At 43.9% G+C, this 22,527-nt stretch overlaps 1 protein-coding gene across 1 annotated transcript in view; it reads right to left on the bottom strand.

The window, feature by feature from the left end:
- Nucleotides 1-20,829, bottom strand: part of LOC130128366 (electrogenic aspartate/glutamate antiporter SLC25A13, mitochondrial) — a 67,699-nt gene extending 46,870 nt beyond the window's left edge. The window contains exons 1-5 of the mRNA XM_056297987.1: nt 20,712-20,829; nt 19,588-19,716; nt 15,195-15,283; nt 14,902-15,044; nt 1,430-1,545 (exon numbers count right to left, since the gene is read on the bottom strand). Coding sequence (XP_056153962.1) covers nt 1,430-1,545; nt 14,902-15,044; nt 15,195-15,283; nt 19,588-19,716; nt 20,712-20,829 — 595 coding nt within the window. The remainder of the gene's footprint in view (nt 1-1,429; nt 1,546-14,901; nt 15,045-15,194; nt 15,284-19,587; nt 19,717-20,711) is intronic.
- Between the last annotated feature and the right edge of the window lie 1,698 nt (nt 20,830-22,527).

Here is a 22,527-nt window from a genome sequence, read left to right as displayed (position 1 = left end):
CAATTAAAATGAAATTTGCTTACTCTTTCCTGTTTTGCGAACGCGATGTGTGCGCTGCATTTCAAATCAGCGCTAATGTACTAATGCCTTACACACCTACAGAAGGCTGGCACAAGGCTTGTTTAAATCAATTAGGCAAACGTGGAAAAAAAGCAACGAGTACAAATGTCTTCTCCTCTCACCTCTGGGCTACCAAGCTTCAGACTAATGGAGCCAATCATGTACAAACACGCAAGTGTGCACACTCACATTATGTGAAATCTTTGATTGACGTTTGTAAAAAAATGACTGACACAGCAATCCACCAATCAGTGATTTGCCATCATCTCTACTTACTCCTACTACTGACACTTTGCCGATATCCCACTAAAAGCAACAGAGGCCAGCTCTGATGCAACATGCAACAGATATCACTCGATAAGAGTGATATCTGATTGATCATTTTGCAAATGATCAATCTAATGAGTGTCACTCATTTACGACCTCCTGAGTTTACTTACAGCATACTTACAGGCAGGAGGTCTGCAAGTATGTTTGCCTCTCAATAAATAGTATGAGAGATGCTAGTATAAAAACTGTGTTGAAGAAGGGGTGTCCGGGTAGCATAGCAGTCTATTCCATTGCCTACTAACACGAGGATCGCCGGGTTGAATCCCTGTGTTACCACTGGCTTGGTCGGGCGTCCCTATAGACACAATTGGCCGTGTCTGAGGGTGGGAAGCCAGAGGTGGGTATGTGTCCTGGTTGCTGCACTAGCGCCTCTTCTGGTTGGTCGGGATGCCTGTTCAGGGGGGAGGGGGAACTGGGGGGAATAGCGTGATCCTCCCATGCGCTATGTCCCCCTGGCAAAACTCCTCACTGTCAGGTGAAAAGAAGCAGCTGGGTGACTCCACATGTATCGGAGGAGGCATGTGGTAGTCTGCAGCCCTCCCCGGAATAGCGGCGAGGGTGGAGCAGCGACCGGGACGGCTCGGAAGAGTGAGGTAATTGGCCAAGTAAAAGTGGGGAGAAAAAGAGGGGGGGGGGGGGGGCAAAAAAAAAAAAAAACACCAAAAAAATTGTTAAAGGCAACTTCTCTGATGCTATGAGAGAAATGCTTGAATAACATCATATAATAACCACATGTCCGCCCATTAAATTCTGGGTTATCATTTTAATGATAATCACTCCAACATTCCATGGTCTCTCTCTCTCATAAACTAGAAATGATGACATCATATTCACACATAAACCAAATCAAATCATATTGCGACGGCTGGCGGGATACCAATGAGTCAGTCACACTGTGGGATCCACGAAAAACTGACATCACTGTTACTTAATATAAACCTGCCAATCAGCACAACGATGGTGCGACCCGCCAGAGTTGACTGCATTGCAGTTTAGTCGAATGTGAACTTGTCAATTCAGGCGAGGCAAGGCTACCTACCGAAGGTGGTTATTCCATTGCCTGTTTTGTCGAAAAGCAGGAAGGCGACCATGAAGAGGGCGTCTGGGGCACAGAGCACCGATTCAAAAGCAACAAACTCCTGGAACGAGATCAACCTGAGGGAGAAAGAGAAAAAAGAAACAGATGGACAGAAAGGAAGAACATAAACGAGGACATAAAATGAGTATAAAATACTGTCAGAAACAATTCACGAGTGTGTCATTCATCAGTACAATCTACACAGCTGAGTGACAACGTCGGGGATATTGACTCAAACATGCACAGCAAAGCCTTTTTGTCATTACGCCATTACAGCAGTGCATGAAAAATTAGCCAATGTATTACTACATTAAATTACAAACTACAACATAATTATTGTCATGAAGTGGTAAACCGGCATACAGATCTATCAATCTACACCACAGGCTAATCGGGAGGTCTCTTTATCCAGAAGTCTGTTATTCCATATGTAATGTCATAAACTCATTGAGCATGACAGCACAAAAACAATAAAGCACTTTCAAAAGGCTCTCGGCAGGTTGCCAGTCCAAGTTGGCAACTGGCACAAAGGGCAAACTTTACACCAGCAAAAAAAAAAAAGATTAAATATGAAGTTTTATATTTCCCACTGCCAGTTTAAACAAGCTGACAAGCAATGGGGCTGGGGTGGGGGTGGGGGGGTTGTTAGCCAGCAAAGGAAATCCTTCAATATAAATTTCATACAATATAAACTACGGAGAGGTTAAATTATGCCGGGGCATAAAAGCAGAATTTGTGTAGATTCAGGTGAGAATGATGGTAACACTTTCTATGAAGCTTCATAGAAAGTGTTACTAAATTATCTTCTGGAATCATCTTCACCAACGCCACAACACAAGCAAGGTCATGGCAGTAAAATGAATAGATATCAGTTTATCTATTTAACTTTTTCTCTCCCTCTCTCCCTCTCGTCAGTTTCTGTGTTTTAATTCAAACCTATTGTATCACCAGCTTCTTCATAATATCACAAATGGCCACATGTATAATCAACAAGACAAATAAATGAATGCAACGTTACTGTATGAACCCACTGGGAGCCCCGTTGGGAGAGAGAGCCCTGGTAGGAGGGGAACTGGACTGGGCAATCTAGTCCTACTTCAGGCCCCCGTTCACAGTTACCACAAGCCCATTATTTACTTCACAAATGGATCCGATAATTACACAAGGGGGTCAGCCCAAATGAGGGGTCCCCTGAGCATCCACCTATTAAATCTATTTCAATTTCCAAGGAGGAGGGGAGGGACAGTTGCTACATTTACCTTGCTGAACTAATTAATTATGTGACTTAATGGTGAAAATCAGAGGGATTTGTTGGGACTCGTGACAGGGCACATGTGCTTATGTGGCGATGCACACCAGATTATATGTGTGCAGCTGTGCATGTATGCATGTGAATGTGTAAAAAGTGAACAGAAACGGGTGTCCGGGTAGCGTAACAGTCTATTCTATTGCCTACCAACACGGGGATCGCCGGTTCGAATCCCAATGTTACCTCCGGCTTGATTGGGCATCCCAACAGACACAATTGGCAGTGTCTGCCGGTGGGAAGCCGGATGTGGGTATGTGTCCTGGTCGCTGCACTAGCGCCTCTTCTGGTCGGTCGGGACGCCTGTTCAGGGGGGAAGGGGGAACTGGGGGGAATAGCGTGATCCTCCCATGCGCTACGTTCCCCTGGCGAAACTCCTCACTGTCAGGTGAAAAGAAGTGGCTGGCAACTCCACATGTATTGGAGGAGGCATGTGGTAGTCTGCAGCCCTCCCCAGATCAGCAAAGGGGGTGGAGCAGATTGGAAGAGTGGGGTAATTGGTCAAATACAATTGACAATTGGGGAGAAAAGGGGGGGACAGAAAGACTTGAGTGGAGCGAGAAGCCAAGGGAGAGTGCCTGAGGAAGAGTGACTCCGCATTAAAACCAATATTAGTGACATGATGACAGTCAGTCCAGTCATAATGGCAGACCCCACATATGCCATGACAGGTTACAGTCAAGCAAAACTCAACCTGATTTCATTGAAATAATGCGTGCGACACAGCAGATGTCATTTTTAAGATTACAGTTTCCACAGTCGTTTGAAAGAGAACAAAATTTCTTTTCCCACAATCTTTTCTAAAGTGGCAGTCTAGAAAGTTTTATATCAAGAAAGGTATCTGTCAATTTCATGTCCATCAAACATCTAACAGCATTACACAACTTGTGATAAATGGCTTCCATGCACCCACAGAAGTGAATACATGGAAATGTGAAAGAAAGCAAAATGTGTGTTCTCTACACTTGCCATATATGAACACAGCCATCATTGTTTCCAACTCAAGACTAATAGTTTTCTTAGCTAAGCAGGCGGTTTTTAAGAAACGGGGGCCTGCTGTTCGTGAGTGGGTGGAAGGGGCATAAAGTGCGCTGCTGAGTCCAAGCATCAGCTGCAGAAAACAAAGCAAAAATATCATCGCTGCTGGAATAGTTTCGAAACTACAATAAAGAGCATTACTCCTGGGGGGGGGGGGGGGTCTTTGAAATTATACTTTGGAGAAGTTAACAAATGGTTGGAGCAGGTAAAGACTGTGAAGCGAGGAGGTAGAGAACATTACGATTTTCAGACACTAAGAAAAAATATAAAATGGGGCTTCTTTTTTTTTTTTGCTCTGTTTTTCAGCGCAGCATTGTGACTCCCGGTCGGCCTCGTCTGTGTTTTCCTAGACGTGGATAATGAGAGTATTAGTATAACAGAGAGCACTGTTGCTCATTAAGAGTTTGGACTGTGGTTATAGCCAGGGAGTCCAAACAACATCCTGGGAGCATCTCCATTAAACACACACACACACACACACACACACACTAATCTGATATATAAGCATGCTAGGCCACATAGAAACATGCCCACACACTCATGACCACTTACACAGGGCTCTCTAGCCAAGGATGAAGCTTATGATGGTTGATTAGCAGTGCCATAAGGACTACAAGACGACTGCTATGAGAGGAGATGCATCTGCTTTGCTAGGCAGACATGACTCCTGACACTCAATAATCAAATAAACCAACAGCATCTTCCAACCATCAACTGCTATGGCATGGGTCCAGAGCAGCTCCATACATGAATACAGTATGGTGCAAAATGTGCACAAAGGGCTAATGTGATACTGCAGCATGTCTGTGGTCTATACTTACCGCATACCCCTGGATTTGCTGAATATTTAAAAAGGCTACAACCATCGACCCATGATCGGTAACAGGCCTGTTTACTGTCCATGGTGCTTGATATGCTACATTATATATTTATATGCTACATTATATCCTGATGGTTTCAATCATAAAACAACATAAGAAGAATTTCTGATGTTTGATACAAGCAATAAAAAATAATAATCATTAAAAAACCATTCCTCCATGTGACCCTTAACATAGCATGAATGATGTTATAGTTCTGGTTCCAACAGAGTCCTATCTGACCCATTTGTGAAATTTCGGTCCTGCCTAAAATACCTCCTGACATCTGATAAATCTTTGATTTTATCTTGTCTCCATAATCCAGCTTTCATCGCCATCCTTCCCCAGCAGGTAGCTAAATACACTCGTCTGAAAAGAAAACCAGGCCTTTAAACATTGTTTACAAGTAGGGTAAATGCATGGTGTTGCTTAGGGCTCGGTGATAGCTAGACAGCTCTCGCTCTCTGATAGCAGAGGGAGCGAGGGCCTAGAGCAGCTTCAATAATCCCCTGTCCCTGGCATCTTAGCATTGTTACTGACAGCCTTCCACCCACCAAGTGCATGCTCACACACACAGGCAAAGACCAACCCACCCACATCCACAAAAACCCCATACGTGCACACCAGCAGATACACACGCAAAAAACACACAAACAGGTGAGTGCTAGCTGCCCGTAACTGCTCTGTGTCCAAGAGAGGACACCCACTAGTCCAGTCCAGAATGCCCATAGCAGCTGTCTGACAGCTATTTTCCCAGCACGCTATCTTAACAACGGTTTTTTTTTTGTTGCTTCTGAGAGCCTATGGAGGAAGGGGGGGGGGTCACACTTGAAGTGATGCTTCTATCAAAATGTCGGAGGGGGAAAGAATCGGAGATGGAAGGAGGTGGGGAGGCGGAAAGAGCCCAAATGAAACAGAGGGAGCTCCAAGTCCAGTGCATAACAGAAAGTAAGAGTGGAGGTGAGTAAAGGCCGACAGAAAGAGAGAGAGGTAACACAAGGAAGGTGGAAAAGGAGAGGAGGTAAGTCCACTGAATCCTTCTTAGCAGTCGCTGTGGTTGTCAGTGCGCCCGTATACTAAAAAAGCTTGATTACCTGAGACATTTCCACCCTCGACAGCCCCGCCCGTCTCAGTCTATTTGTCTACCCATCTGTCTCCCTGAGCAGAAGTGAGAGAATAAGAGGGAGAAAAAGTGATTTCCGCAGAACAGATTGTTATGGCTGTCACTATATCCCCTGATTTACACAGTCACAGAAGGGGAGGCAGGCAAACGCATTACGCTGTTTACACCCACACCCACACAGCACACATATACAAACACACCGCAGACACAGGTATCTCTACACAGACATACTGTCTCGCTCACACAATAATGTGAACACACAGAAAAACAAGCGCAGACTGAGAGGTAGGCACACACACTGCCTGCTTTCAGCCCCCCTGCTAAATCTATTATATCTGACTCATCTTGTTGAAATGGAATCCTACCTGGCAAAAACAGCAGAAAACGAATTAGCTGCAAATATATTATGCACATATACCTATCAAAATTTATTGTTTACAACTTATTTGCATGACAGTGGATGAGCCAGATCAAAATACAGCCACTTATGTGGTTTGTTTTCCTGCTTCTATTCTTTCTGTAAAGGTTTGCACAGTGGGTGCTTGAAAAACAATGTAGTTTGTATTTGGGAAGCAGTAAAGGGGTTTGGTATTAGCATTGGCACTTTCCTATATGCATTTACTTTGAGACAAAGGCCTAGGTTATAGTCACCCAGTCTCCTTTCTTGGTCCCACCATTAACACCCATGTGTTCATGGGTAAAATGAAATACGGGTAAATAAAACAATGCATGAAAAATGAAGATATGAGCATTGAGCACCTTTCCAATGTGGACTGTAAACAAATGGGATGCATCCAAAGCCAAGGTCTACATACTATATGGGAGAAATATGATCAGAAAGACAGACTTTTTCTTTTGCCCCCATATCATTTCCAATCTCCACCGCAAAACCAAAATGAGGTTTAGATACAAAGCCTGGGCCATGGGTTCCAAGTAGATTTACCCCCTTAATAACCCTAATGCCATGGCCATCATTTATCCCATTGAAAAGCTACACAATGCATGGGAGTACTCATGAATAGCAAGGGCAATTACAGTCTGTGTATGTAGTGTGCGAATGCATTTGTGTGTGTGTGTGTGTGTGTGTGTGTGTGTGTGTGTGTGTGTGTGTGTGTGTGTGTGTGTGTGTGTGTGTGAGTGAGTGAGTGTGTGTCACTCTCTTTTCCCTACCCCTAACTCCCACCTCCCAACTACACACAAAGAAACACCATGCAGTCTGTCTTGCTAGCCATCTCTCTCGCTCTGTGTTACCCTCTACCTCACTCAAATGCACACATGCACACAAACACACACACACACACACACACACACACACACACACACACACACACACACACACACAGCTTAAAGAAAACATAATACCGTGAAACTACGCAGCCATGTGCACTTTGCTCTGTGCAGAAGCCCGGGTGGTAACCATGGCAATGTGTTATTCTTTTTTCTTTTTTTTTACTTCCCGTAACATTTTATTACCCTTCATTATGTATCATTAAATACATACATATTAATGCTGCAAAAAAAAGAAACAGTTGTTATGGAGTTTAAGGGAGGGGGAAGAGCAAAATCAGCGGTGAATTTACGAAGAATTGAAAAAAAAAACAGCTGAAGAGGGTCTTTGGTGTCTCCTTGCTAAATGATTAAATTGAAAGCCCCCTGTACATTTTTACACCAAAAGGTTCAGTAATTCATTTGTTTATAAAATGGAAAAGGATACCAAAAAGTGGTCATACAAGATGGAGATACGTAATACACGTACCAACAGCTTTGACTGGAATATACTGTAAGAGTTTACATGCTAGTTCCCTCAGTATTTGTAAGAGGGGATATGTTTGTGGCTTTATGAGGTCACGCAACACATAACATATTTTTTATCAATATCAGATTTTTTTGGTTTGACCATATCATTTCTAAGTGCTCCTGTGTCAGATTAGTTACGTTTTTACCGCGCTGCCCTCGGCTGATGCAATTTGTTCTGTTGTCATCTTGACCATCTCTAAACACTCAAACATTTCCATCTCTGTAGTCTCCTGCATGCTCTCTCGCCATCTGTCGCTAGCTAGCTTTTTCTTTTTTTTTTGCCCCTTTTTCTCCCAAATTGTACTAGCCAATTACCTCACTCTTCCGAGCTGTGCCTGTCGCTGCTACACCCCCTCTGCCAATCCAGGGAGGGCCGCAGACTACCCCATGCCTCCTCCAATACATGTGGAGTCCCCAGCCGCTTCTTTTCACCTGACAGTGAAGAGCTTTGCCAGGGGGACGTAGCGCATGGGAGGCTCACACTATTCCCCCCAGTTCCCCCTCCTTCCCCAAACAGGCGCCCCGACCGATCAGAGGAGGCGCTAGTGCAGCGACCAGGACACGTACCCACATCCGGCTTCCCACCCACAGATATGGCCAATTGTGTCTGTAGGGACGCCCGACCAAGCAAGGGGTAATATGGGGATTCGAACCACGATCCCTATGTTGGCAGGCAACAGAATAGATTGCCATGCCACTTAGATGCCCCTGTTGCTAGCTAGTTTTGCTGCCAAAATGTCTTTTTATACTCTAAAAAAATGAAAAGTTGATAGAAAAAAGGCAATTTAATAGTGAATGGACAGATAAGTATTTGTTTGCATTAGTTGGTGCCAGGCCTGTGTTTTTATTGTGTAATGAGAGCATATCGGTGACAAAAGAATATAACTCGCAAAGGCACTTCAAGATAACCCATGCTAACTTCAACAAGACCTTGCTGACGAGCTCTGATGCTTGCTGTCAGAAGATTCAGCGGTTCAACTTCTGTTATGAGCAATGACGTAGTACCCTGCTTCAGACTTGTACTGAGCAAGAGAGAGCCACGTGGGCATCACAACTAGTGGTATGGATATTAGCCAACAAGAAAAGGCCATTTACTGACACAGAGAGTGTCAAGGAGTGTATGCTTGCAATCTTGGAGGTGGTTACTGATGATTCAATCTAGAAAATTCCATTATCAGACACATCAATCATAAGAAGAGTGGAGGCCCTTGCATCAGATGTCTGTGAGACTCTTTTGGACAGAGTGAGAAAGGCAGCGGTAATGTCCCTTGCCGTGGCTGAATCCATGGTTAACACCGATATAGCACAGTTGTGCCTGTATGTTGGGCTCTTTGATTGCGAATGCTTCCGGAAGGATCTACTCGCACCAATTCCTTTGGATGGACGCACAAATGGTGAGATCTACCCCCCTCTTTTTCTTCCCAATCCTCCGATACATGTGGAGTCGCCAGCCGCTTCTTTTCACCTGACAGGGAGGAGTTTCGCCTGGGGGACGTAGCGCATGGGAAGATCACGCTATTCCCCCCAGTTCCCTAGCTCTGCCTTCAACACTATCATCCCTGCCAAACTAACCACCAAACCCCTCTCCCTTGGCCTCAACCCCTCCCTCTGTAACTGGACCCTGGACTTCCTGACCAACCGACCTCAGTCTGTCAGGTTAGGTGACCACACCTCCTCCACCCTGACCCTCAGCACAGGTGCCCCTCAAGGCTGTGTTCTGAGCCCCCTCCTTTTTTCTCCCTCTTTACCCATGACTGCCTGCCAACTCACCCTTCAAATGTTATAGTTAAGTTTGCAGATGACACCACAGTCATTGGCCGTATCACAAACAATGACAAGACGGCCTACAGGGACGAGATTCAGCACCTCACATCATGGTGTACTACCAACAATCTTGTCCTCAATGTGCAGAAGACGAAGGAGCTGATTGTGGACTTCAGGAGGTCTAGAAGCTGCAGCCACTCCCCCATACACATCAATGGGGTGGAAGTGGAGCATGTTTCCAGCTTTAAATTCCTTGGAGTCCACATCAGTAAGGAACTTTCCCGTACATTAAACACCCAGGCCCTTGTGAAAAAGGCCCAACAACACCTACATTTCCTGAGGAGGCTGAGGAGCGCCCGTCTATCCCCCAAAATTCTCACCAACTTCTACCACTGCACCATAGAGAGCATCCTGACCAGCTGCATCTCAGTGTGGTATGGCAACTGCACCTCAGAAGACCAGAAAGCTCTGCAGCGGGTCGTCAAGGCAGCCCAGCATATCACCGGTACCCAGCTCCCAGCCATTAAAGACATTTATCACAAACGTTGCCTTTGAAGGGGTCTGAGCATCAGCAGAGATCCCACCCACCCCAACCATGGACTGTTCTCCCCCCTGCGCTCTGGGAGGCGCTACAGGAGCCTCAGAGCCCGTACTACCAGGCTCAAAAAAAGCTTCTTTCCACAAGCTGTTGCCCACCTGAACCTGGCCACCCACTGAATGTCTGTAGATATTATTTAAATATTTTGCACTCTTTTTCTGAACTTATTTTTAGCTTTTGGTCTTCATGTGTGTATATGTTATAATGTGTTTGTCTGTGTCTGTCTTGCACTGTTTGGTGAAGCCACAGCCCTCATTTCATTTTTAACATGTGCCTGCACATTGTTTTTAATGACAATAAACTGAATTGAATTTAATTGAATTCCACCCCCCACCCCCAGCCCCAAACAGGCGCCCCAACAGACCAGAGGAGGAGCTAGTGCAGCGACCAGGACACATACCCACATCTGTCTTCCCACCTGCAGACACAGTCAATTGTGTCTGTAGGGATGCCCAACCAAGCCAGAGGTAACATGGGAATTCAAATCGGTGATCCCCGTGTTGGTAGGCAATGGAATAAACTGCTATGCTACCCAGACACCCTTGGTGAGATCATTTTTAATAAGATTGTGTCAATCTTTGAGGGGAACAAGTTGGGCTTGCAACGTATCAATATGCTAGTGACGGACAGTGTGCCTGTGATGGCGGACAAGACATAGGGCCTGTCTGCAAGTTTGGCTGCTGTGGCTCCACAGCTGAGATCACTACATTGCCTTATCCACCCAAGTCTGTTGTGTGCCAAACTTAGCGGCAAGTTAAAACAGACCATGGACTCTGTTATGACAATCGTTAACTTTATTTATTCTACCTCTAGCTCACAGCACCACCTTTTCCACCAGTTATTGTCTGACATGTCAGCTCAGTATGTTGATTTGCTTATCCACAATAATATTCAATGGTTTAGCAAAGGCAATGCTTTGAAATGACATTGTGTACTAAGGGGGGAGATTCTGGCCTGTCTCCGTAATCCTAAGCAGAAAAAAGTCAACATTTGTCTGTCTCTAATGGAGAATGGGGAGTTTATTGCTGCGATATTTGAGTGACATTTTTCACCACTTGAATCAACTCAATATGGAGATGCAGGGCAGAGATAAAACCTAACTTGTGGAGACATTTCTTGAATTAAAAAAAAAAAAGCCCACACTTTTTTCTGATGATTTGTGTCTAGTCAAAATGCTTCACTTCCCCACATTGCGCAATCTGACTCACAACTCACAGGTACGAATCACCAAAGCGATGATGGGATTTTTAGACGCATCGAAAGTCAACTTTGCCAACTGGTTTGATAATTTCAGCATCAACTCTGAAGTCATGACAGTTCTAATGGACCCCTTCACTGTGGATGTTGAGCATTTCCTTTCAAGGCAAAGGAGCTGGTTACATCATTAGATGAGGTGTCTTTACAACTCAAACTGACTGAGATTCAATCATCCCATGTCCTGGGACAATCATTCCAGCTGGCAGGGTCCAACAAGTTCTGGACGCATGAAGTCAGCTTGGAGAAATTTCCTCTTTCAAGGCGGCTTGCACTATGCATCCTCACAATGGGCCTCATTCATCAATCCTCCATACATAAAAATTTGTTCTTACGAATCCATGGAATTTTTTTAGCTCTGAAGATTGTCTGACAGTCAGAAGCAAAGTCTGATGGTTATTTGTAATTCTATCAAACTCTTGCAACGAGCAATCACCCGGGCTTACAAAGACATCAGTATTAGCCAATTGGTGTCTAAATTCAGGGGTTACCCAGGTTCCACACTGGTCTCTGATACAAACTTCAGGGCTAAAAAATTCCATGGGTGTGTAAGAACAAATTTGAATGTACTGACGACTGATGAATGAGGCCCAATGTTTGGCTCAACTTATATGTGTGAGTCATCATTCTCACATATGGGTGCAAGCAATCGCGCATCCCTCTCTGCCAAGCACATGGATCACTGTATGTGCATTGCCTGCATAACTTATGCACATGACTTTACTGCTCTCACTGGATCGAAGAAACGCAGTTTTTCTCATTAGAATGTGATTTAGCAATTGATAAAACCAGCAGGGTTGACAAAGTGTATGTTCCCATTTGAAGATGTGTCTTCCTACAGTACTAATACTATGTTGTAGTTCATATAATTCTATGCACTTATTCTTGGTGCGGTATTATGCACTTCAAGTGTTGACACAGTTCTTATGCACTTAAAGATGTAAATGATATGGTCTGTTAGGTTACAGTCATTTAGTGTTGTGATATGGCTCACCTGGACTGATTTTGTATGTTGGCATTTGAATGTAGAACTGATTTATGTGTCTTGAAGTTGATAAAATGCCATGCAATGCACTGATGTATTGATGTTGTTCTTACTGTTATATGCACTATTGTAATGTGCTCTATAGTAAAATTAATGTAGTGATATGATATGGCTCAGTCAGACTTGTTTTTTTAACAGAGTGAGTTTTGCCATTTGAATGTTGAAATGACATAGGTATGTCTTGATACTCTACCATGCACTCACACATGGTTGTTTTCTATGCATTTACAAAATACAATACGATGCACTCATGTGTTGTTGTTGTTGTTGTTGTTGTTGTTGTTGTTGTTGTTACAGTTCTTTGCAGCCAATGTGCCTTGATAAGAGTATGTCTTGATGCATGCTCAATAATCCAGGTAAGAAAATCAAATAAGGTTGAATTAGTTCATCTGGATACGTTTATTGACAGATACGTTTCATCAATAAACGTTGTATCCAGATGAACTGATTCAACCTTATTTGACTTGATAAGAGTACTGCGAACACAGAGATACACTTGACAAATTGTTTGTATATTCTTTGTTTGAAAAGGTAAGGCAATTCAAAACCTGATAAGAAGGTGAATTATGAAATCAAATAGGCCTAACTTCATAAAAAATTCTTACCCACTGACTATAAGAGCAAATATTAGTTGTAAATATAGCCTTATATAATATATAGCCTATATATTGTAGTTGTTTTGATTATGCAGATTTTGACCATATTTCCATGGCCCCTAAATTGGGATAATTTTCATAATCTTGCCCCCCCCCGCTCCAAATTAATTGAATAGCCCTGGTCTAAACCTTCATTATACATAGGGCAAGTGCTTCCTGACAGTAGGCCTTTTTGACGATAACTTTTAGTTTCCTCTCTGACAGTATTTGCAGTTTAAGCCACCCTAAAACTTTCAGCAGTAGATATTACAGTGCCTTGCAAAAGTATTCAACCCCCTTGACAGTCATCATTAATTTCTGGATTATGAAAGATACTCACACATCTGTTCCTGAACAATATTATTTTTGTGAACCCATAAGCTCTAACAGCACGTTCCCAAAGCCAAAATAAGTTATGTTTTGCTGACTTTTTATTAATAAATTAAAAACTAAAATATAGTGCTTGCATAAGTAATTAACCTCTTGTGCTCTGAAAGCTCCAAGTTTACACAAATGACAAATTATTCCTAAAAGAAACTCAGGTAAACACAATTGGACATAATTAGTGTGCACCTGTAAGATATTAAAGTAATGGTCTCGTTTATGGGTATAAAATGCTCTCTGTGTAAAGTTCATTAGGCCAGGAAATGAAGACAAAGGAACATAATACTGAAGTAAAAGACAACGTGATTAAAATGCAGAAGGCGGAAAAGGGATACAAAACAATATCCAAGTGTTTGGATGTCCCACAGAACACTGTTGGATCCATTGTCAGAAAGTGGAAGCTGTATCACACCACCCAGATGCTTTGTAGGACAGGCTGTCCCTCAAAGCTAAGTGTCTGAACAAGATGTGGGCTGGTGAAGAAAGCCACAGATGATCCTGCAATCACTTTGAAGGAGCTCCAGAGGTCAGTGGCTGAAACTGGAGTAAATGTGCATGAGTCAACCATATCATGGGCTCTCCATAAAGCTGGCCTGTATGGGAAGGTGGCAAGAAAGAAGCCGTTGCTCAAAACTATGCATATAAAAGTACACTTGAAGTTTGCTACCAAGCATGAGAGAGATCCAGTTAGGATGTGGGTAAAGGTTTTGTGGTCAGAGGAGACAAAAAATTGAGCTTTTTGGCCAAAACTCAGTGTTGCATGGCGCAAACCTAACAATGCTCATGCCCTAAAAACCACCCTCCCTACAGTGAAGCATGGCGGCGGCAGCATAATGCTATGGGGTTGCTTTTCATCCGCAGGTACTGGGAACCTTGCTCAAATTGAGGGAAGAATGGATGGAGCTAAATACAGGGAAATATTGGCAGAAAACCTGTTGCAGTCTGCCATAAAACTGAAGCTTGGGAGAAGGTTCACCTTCCAGCAGGACGATTATCCTAAGCACAAGGCTAAAGCAACAATGATATGGCTCAGCAACAAAAAGGTGAACGTTTTGGAGTGGCCAAGTCAAGTCCGGACTTCAACCCCATTGAAAATCTGTGGCACAGACTGAAAATCGCAATCCAGAGACGCCATCCCACCAACCTGCAAGACCTGTACAAATTCAAAAATTACTCCAGAAGAATGTGCAAAGTTTGTACATACTTACACCCAAGAGAATCATGGATGTTATTGCAGCAAAGGGGTACTCTACTCTATTGATATAGAAGCACTATATTTTAGTTTAAAAAGAATGTCAGCGAAACATAACTTATTTTGACTCTGGGAACATGCTGTAAGAGCATATGGATTCACAAAAATATCGTTCAGGAACAGATGTGTGAGTATCTTTTATAATCTAGAAATTAGTGATGACTGTCAAGGGGGTTGAATACTTTTGCAAGGCACTGTATATCCAACTAGACATCGAACATTTCTGAGCAATTTTGATTGGATGTGGAGCTACTGCAAGCTGCACTGCAACCAACCTGTGCAAACTATGAGTTCTGTAATGGCCTAATTTGCAGGAAACAGACACATTTCCTAGAATGTCTGCTCTTTCAGTGCGTACAGTGAGATATATTACATACCCATCTTTCTTCTGGTCCACAACCCCTGCCAGCAGTGCTGTAGCCTCATCTGATAACCTGATGTCTGTGTGGGCATGGAGGAAACGAGTCACAAAGTCCTCCGGTGACATGAAGCATTCATCATTCTTTTTAACACTGGCATACTGCAAAGGGAAACGGGCAGAAACATTGGTGCAAGCTGAGTGCAAGGATATGAAAAATGTGCTGAATAAAGTCATTAGACTAAAGTCTCATCAATAACAGTAAAAAAAAAAACAGCTACAAAAGCAGTTCATATTATTTTCATTTCCCACCTTTTCAAAAATGGCTTTCAGTTCAGTAGGGCCAGCCCTCTTTGGCAGAACTACCTGAAATTGCAAAATGGCAGAATAAAACAAATACACTGGAAAGAGTGTAACTTTCAATACCATCAGATTAATACAACTTTCCAAAATGACAAAACGGCGTAAAGTTATGTCTTCTAGACACATCATTAAGTGACCTAAAGAAGGCGAAGGACTAATATGGCACTGATGAAATTATTTGGTATAACTCTTGCTTTATGACAGCTGCTTCACTGTCTAAAACGGTTGACTGGCATAACATTTATTTGGGTCCCCGTTAAAGTTATTTCTCCAATCACAGCGTTGGTTGACGTTTCCACATGTGGCACATGGGTGAGGTTTTGCCCCTGCGACCCTGCCTCCAAAACCTGTGCACCATAATAACTGCCCAATATATGCCCAATATGTAGCGTGGTGCTAACCAATGTTATTGGTGACTGCAGCCGAGTTTGTTTTTGGTTTTTTAGCCATGATATGTCATTAGCCGGCTATACGGTAGATGGGGATTTAGAATGATAAATTGCTGGCAACGTATTTTTTTCCATGTGGTATCCCTGTAAGAACCACAATTCTTTTCATTTAGACTTGTGTATGTGTTGTCAGCCAAATCTCCCCTTGCTAGCCGGCTTCTGTAAAGCCCCAATGTCATTGACGCCGGACCTCCGGCACATCCTCTTAGCACGCTAACGAGTCGTTGGCAAACCTTTACAGCCAGACACCAGTTAAACGTGGAAGTGTCTAAACGTACTCCTGACACTATCCCCGTGATCTCTGCAGCTCTGAAAAGGTGACTAAAATAGATAAAGATAAAGGCTGTTTATGCCTCAAAGTCGAGCAAGCTTACCTTTGCTGCCATGCTAAACAAGCTTACTGTCAGATGCTCCCGTTCACTTCCTGTCGCGTGACCACGTTCCCATGGAGATGACGCGCCGCAGCAATGAGATGAGCGGATCAGGTTCACAGCACATGGTGCGAATGCGGGGTGTGTGTGTGTGTTTAACTGGTCATATAATTCAAATAGATTGAATGTCCCTGCGATCGTTGCATCTGCATGTGTGTGGTGACCATCTGCCCATGTGCGGATAATTCTTGGCCTTAGGCCCGTTAACATAACTCATGAATTCATCCTAATGTTGTGTGACATGGCATCAGGGCAACATGGGAAAGCTTCCAGTTAACGTATACCCTTCCCTGAATGAAGCATTCTGACTTGCCACATAAACGACTGAACTGACGAAGACTTAATATACGATGCATTGAAAACAACGCCTAAAACGTACAAGGGAACAAAACTATAAAGGGGGCGGGGGGACACCTCGTCTTCCTCACAGTAAATGGTTCCTAAACTTTACTTCCTGTTTTTTGTGTGTGTGTGTGTGTGTGTGTGTGTGTGTGTGTGTGTGTGTGTGTGTGTGTGTGTGTGTGTGTGTGTGTGTGTGTGTGTGTGTGTGTGTGTCGAATCCGTCTGTGCGTTGTGCCGGGAGGAAAAAAAGCTGGCGAGAGAATTTCATGACTACAAAAGCAAAGGTTAACATTACTCACAACATAAAAACAATTTAAAAGGGAGCAAAAGGGCTCTAATGGCTCGACAGTCTTCAAAGAAAATGCATTTTGCGCTCAAAATAATTCATAGCTTTTTGCCAGTGGCTTTTCAGCTTCCCGGAGACCCAGCATGAACCACTGTATTTTTCCCAGCAGGCTCTCTGCTCCTCGCAAAATGGCCTTCGCCGTGGCATATCCCACATCCTCTCCAAATATTGACAGCACAGAGTCCATCACTTATTGGAAAAATGGCTGTAAGTAATGTTTTATCAGCCGATGCAATCTCTGAACCTGTATTTTCTCCTGCCATATCACAATATTTGACAAGATTAATGATTTGATCCTGTGACATTTTATTTCCCAATGCTGTCAATCTGCCAGTTTACAACTCACTTATTTTGTGGCATTTGCTGTAGGAGGCCTGGAGCAATGTTTACTTTGCTCTCTCTGGATTATTCATGAGCTGCAAATTTTATTTGAGGTATGTGAACTGCAGCGTCTAGTTGCCTTGACATACGCATCTTTCTTTTGGGGCTCGGGGAAATCCTTGAGATTACACGGGAAAAAATCTCAGAGGGTGATGCCGGATTAAACATTTTTGCTCACTGGATGTCATTTTTAGGACAGCGTTGCAGATCAGGTCACTATTTCAAGGAGCAAAACCAAGCATGATTTTTCCCGCCTCCTACAAGTGTGCTGATATGTAAGGATCAACATGACAGGCTTTGAACTTCTGTGGCCTTAGGGGTCTCCTGTCCACGTCCCCAAGGGCCCACGCGCCAGGACAGCATGAATGATGAGTGACGGCAGGCCGCCCCAAACTGCCGCCTCCTATTTTTAACCCACTAAATGCAGCGTCCAAATAAAGACTCAGTTTCTAAACAAATGATTAATAGGCCACTTAGGGTCTCCCCACTGACCAGCGTGTCTCTACTAACAGCCAATAACAGAGGCCCTCTGGGGTCAAAAGGTTTAAAGACGTTCTAATAAAAGTAACTGAGACATGGGGATGTGTTTTGGAGCAGAAAAAAAGTGTCTCAGTTTGAAATGCTGACAAGTTAATAATCCCTTCTCAAATGGCCCCACCGCAGTAAAATGGCCAGTTTGTTCTTACATTTATTGCTATCATCTGTCAGTCACTCACATCCCTCTCTTTTTTCTTGCTCTTCTTAAGTGGACTCAAAGAGCTGCACAGCATTATGGCGATATTCTCACACCGCTCTCGCAGGGGCTTTATTCTGTTTTTCTCACTATTTCTCTCCACCTCCTGGATGCAAAGTGAATTTCCATTGTAGATTTTGGTCTCCAGACTGAATGGATTCCCAGACACGTGTTCACTGCGTGTTAATCAGATTCAAATTGATTTGGGGTTTTCTTTTTTTTTTTTTTTGACCTGAAAAAAGGGACCTTTGTTGATGGCATTGTCCCTTTTCCACAGTTGAAGATCGAAGGTTAAACCATCCCAAGAACATGCTAGGAAATATGCTAACATGCTAGGAAAGGCGATGCCAACAACTGTGACCTTCAAAGTATCATTCATCACATTGGACGAATAAAACCATAAAGAAAAACAGGTCTTCAAATCACTGATGCAAACCCAAATCTTAATCTTGATCAAAATTGCATCCTACCATAAAATACATTCATGTTTACCAGAAAACTAACATGATGCCTCATATGGGAGTGAAAAACACTCTAGTGGTGTTGAGCGTCTGACACATGCTATTACAGGGAGGGTGCAAACAGAGAAGCAAACACCCATTGTGCAACAATGGCAAACCATGCAAAAACTAGCACTTGCCAAAGTAAGGATTTCATACAACTCAGAAGTCACATTAAAAGTCTGTCTGGATGGTGTGGGATATCTCAGGCAAATCTGTTTTGCATTATAGACAAGAAGATGGTGAGAATAGCTACGACGGGAGGAAGCAATTTGGTGGGCAGATTTTTATGGACGCAGCACAAGATGAAATAAGTGTTCCTTGTGCAAAAAAGAATTTTAGTTCGAGATTTTATATGCTTTTCTTTGGTAAAATAAATGCATCTTTCATGTGCATGTTATCTGTTCTAAAACATAGAAATGAGTACCTGCCGTATTGTTCAGAGGGCTTGTTATTAAAATACAAAGAACTTTTTGTGTTTGCATAGTTTTTGCCCTGTATATCTGTCTGCCCATAAACCAATACCTCTTGTAATCAACTTCCGTATTTCAAAACAGAGGGTTGTCAAACACTATTCTGAATCATCATACTTACCTTGCACTGTGTTTAAGTGGCGTTCATGTAAACATGGTATTGTAATAAAATGTGACAAGCCCTCTTTGTTTACACAAATAACTGGGTGTTTGAATAACTTTCCAACTTGAAGTAACCGGTCACACTCGCTCTGCTTCCAGTCAGCTATGCCACTTGATAACTTGGACTGACGTTCGGCACAGAGTGGACTGCGGATTAGGCCAAACAGCAGGCCGACAGCTCCTTTTTGGCATTTCACCTGAGCGCTTAAGACATGGGAACGCATTTCCTTCACACATTACAGATGCTCCGTGCATCCGCTTTTTTCGTCGTGCTCATAATGACATGCATGAACACGTGCATACAGAGTCACTCGGAATCAGTTTCACTCTCACTCAAACACACATATACACACACACGCACGCATCAGCCCAATCCTTGCACACGCATTAACTTGCGCTGCCACCCCCCCCCCCCACTTAAAACAGCCAACAAATTCTCTTAAACCTCGAGGCCGGCTGGCTTGACTGTAGCTTCTGGATGAATCTGTTTAGCATCCTTCAGATGAGATGAAGCTCTACACTAACCATGCTCCAGGGCATCTGGAATAGGCTTTGGCCTAGGGTTAAGGGGCCTGGGGAGGGAGAGGATGGCCAAATGGGAGCTTTGAGATGGTCCAGACTGGCTAGCGGGCAGGCCTGAGACCCTCTCTCTTCCTAAACAACAAGGACCCACACTCAGGCCCTGCAACCCGAGAGGGCACGGGGGTCCCCTAGCCTGCCCGCCTGGGCTGGGATAAATGAACCCAGATGCTGCCCACAAACACAGAGAGACCAGGCGGACGGTGCAGGGGAGGGGAGGCAGCAGTGGGTATGGCACGGAGAGACAACCACACGGAAAAAGACGAGGCTCAACTCCTTTTTTTTTTTACTTCCACCCCAGCTGAGGCAGTTGTCTGTCAAGTATCTGCACTTTCTCATAACTGCTGATCACAAGGGGCTATGTGCAAGGAGCATTATGGGAAATGATCAGAGAGGTATTTGTCTTTGAAGTGGAATGAGAGCAGCGGCAAATCTTTAAGTCTTTTCCTGTTCCTCTTCCTGTTGAGCTGCCACCTGGTCAGAGAGAGAGAGAAAAAAAACGAGCAAGCGGCTGCATATATGTGTGTGCATACGTCCGACGGACTGTTGGAATTGTTTTGCAGCAATGCAATTTCAACAAATAGCGTGGACCACGTGACCACTTGTGATGCTCAGATTTTTACATACACAAATACAGGTAGCAGTTCAACTCAACAGGATAAGCCCACCCTGTATCCCAGCCCTTAAGCTGTCACCATGATGATGGCTTATAAACAACTGAGCCATCTCTGCCTGTTTACTTTTCATTCACTCCACTGGAAATTCATTTTTTCCAGTGGCTGTGTGAGTCACTCAATGGCGCCGCACCAGTAGAAATACTAAAGTTAACTCAAAATGTGCTTAACAGCGCTTCACAATTTAGCCGTTTAATTCACTGTGCAAATGTTATACGAATTTTTCGTTGTCGCCCATTTGTCATTTTCCTACTGTATCTTACCAGAGGTCCACCTGCAAAGCACAATCCTATCCTTAGCATGAAGTGGGTGGCATTTCAAGAAAGAAAAGGAAAAAAAAAGAAAAAAAAACTCCCAAGAAAAAAAGTGGGACGCCCTGTGAATTCTTTCCCTCACCAGCTCCTTTAAACCAGCAGCGCTTCAAAGCACTGCAAACTGTGGCGATGTGTTTCTCACCGGAGACCTCGGGAGTAACCTGTGTCACTACAGATTTGCCAGGCTCCCCTGATGCCATCCAGACACCCCATCCTGAAACACACACCGGCCTCTTTGTTTGCCCCACTTTTGAGTTGGACGTGCACTAGCACGCGCGCACTCACACACACACACACACACACACACACACACACACATACTCATACCAATGAATAAAACCGGTGCACAGGTACACACATCCACATGAATGCACACAAACCATCCGCAGTCTGAGGTGGACACGGCAGTGAGGAATAAACGACAAATTTCCCATTTCATTTCGCTAAGTCCTGTCTGTTTTAGCTCACTCCTAACCAGCCTTGCCACTTGGGAAGACAAACAGTTAAATTAGGGAGGACTGAATTTCCTTCATTGAAACGAATGTCAGTTCAAGTTTGCCTCGTCATCTCGGAAAGAGATCTAGAAAAATACCCCAGAACCGCCATTACGTTTTTGCACCATTATGCAGAACTTACAGGAGTTTGAGATATCAAAGACAGTCATGGTAAAAGGCATCCATTTCTAACTGAAATGAAACATGTTTGGGGCTTTAAGACTGTCTTTGATCGCTGAGACTTGCAATGAGCCAGCAATATGCAGCTTCCCAACATGTCATCATGACCATTAGCAAGTGGTGACATCTACCTGATAAGGCTGACAATACCGTGTGCACCTGTGGATGTGTTTGTGTGTTCTTGCAATGCCTAATGGTATTTACATCTGCTCTCAGTCTGTGTGTTTGCATTAATGCATTTGTGTGCATCGTCATACATGCAAGTGCGTTCGTGCACGCTTGAGACTGCATGTTCTTGTAAATCTGAGTGTGTGTATGGATGTTCACGTGCATCTGCTGGCATGTGTCCATTCTTGTACTGGTATGTGTGTGTGTGTGTGTGTGTGTGTGTGTGTGTGTGTTCCTCTTCATCCACATCTGTTTATGAGAGGATGAGAGAGAGCATGCCTGCGTGGTGTGGTGTGCTGGCTGGCTGGCTGACTGTCTCGGGGGAAGATAGATGGCTGAGCATTGTTGTTGTCCAGATAGCAGACACTCAGACAGCCGCACACAGATGATTAATTGTTTCCTTGGTGGGACTGGGACCAGTCCACTGTGGTTGGGCCAAGGCCTCCCACCCAGCCGTCCCAGCCCCATGAAAAACAATGATAGAAAGAGCGAGAGAGAGTGTGGTTTTTGTCCTACTTTATGATTCGTCTCCCAGTAAACATATACACTGCTGAGCCAAAACATTATGACCACCTGCCTAATGCACTGTTGGTCCTTCATGTGCCGCCAAAACAGCACCAACCTGCCGAGGCATGGACTCTATAAAGTGTGCTGTGGTATCTGGCACCCAAACATTAGTAGCAGATCCTTCAAGTCCTGTATGTTGCGAGGTGGAACTGCTGTGGATCAGACTTGTCGGTCCAGCACATCCCACAAATGCTCAATCAGGTTGAGATCTGGAGAATTTGGAGGCCAGGGAAACACCTTGAACACTTCATGTTCCTCAAAGCATTCCCGAACAATGTGTGCAGTGTGGCAGGGTGCATTATCCTGCTGAAAGAGGCCACTGCCATCAGGGACTATACCATTCCCATGAAGGGGTGTATCTGGTCTGCAATGATGTTTAGGTAGTTGGCGCATATCAAATTGACATCCACATGAATGGCCAGACCCAGGGTTTCCCAGCAGAACATTGCCCAGAACGTCACACTCCCTCCACCAACTTGTTATCTTCCC

The sequence above is a fragment of the Lampris incognitus genome, chromosome 18 (genome assembly GCF_029633865.1).
Source record: "Lampris incognitus isolate fLamInc1 chromosome 18, fLamInc1.hap2, whole genome shotgun sequence".
NCBI lineage: Eukaryota > Metazoa > Chordata > Actinopteri > Lampriformes > Lampridae > Lampris > Lampris incognitus.
This window is presented reverse-complemented; position numbering and strand designations above follow the sequence as displayed.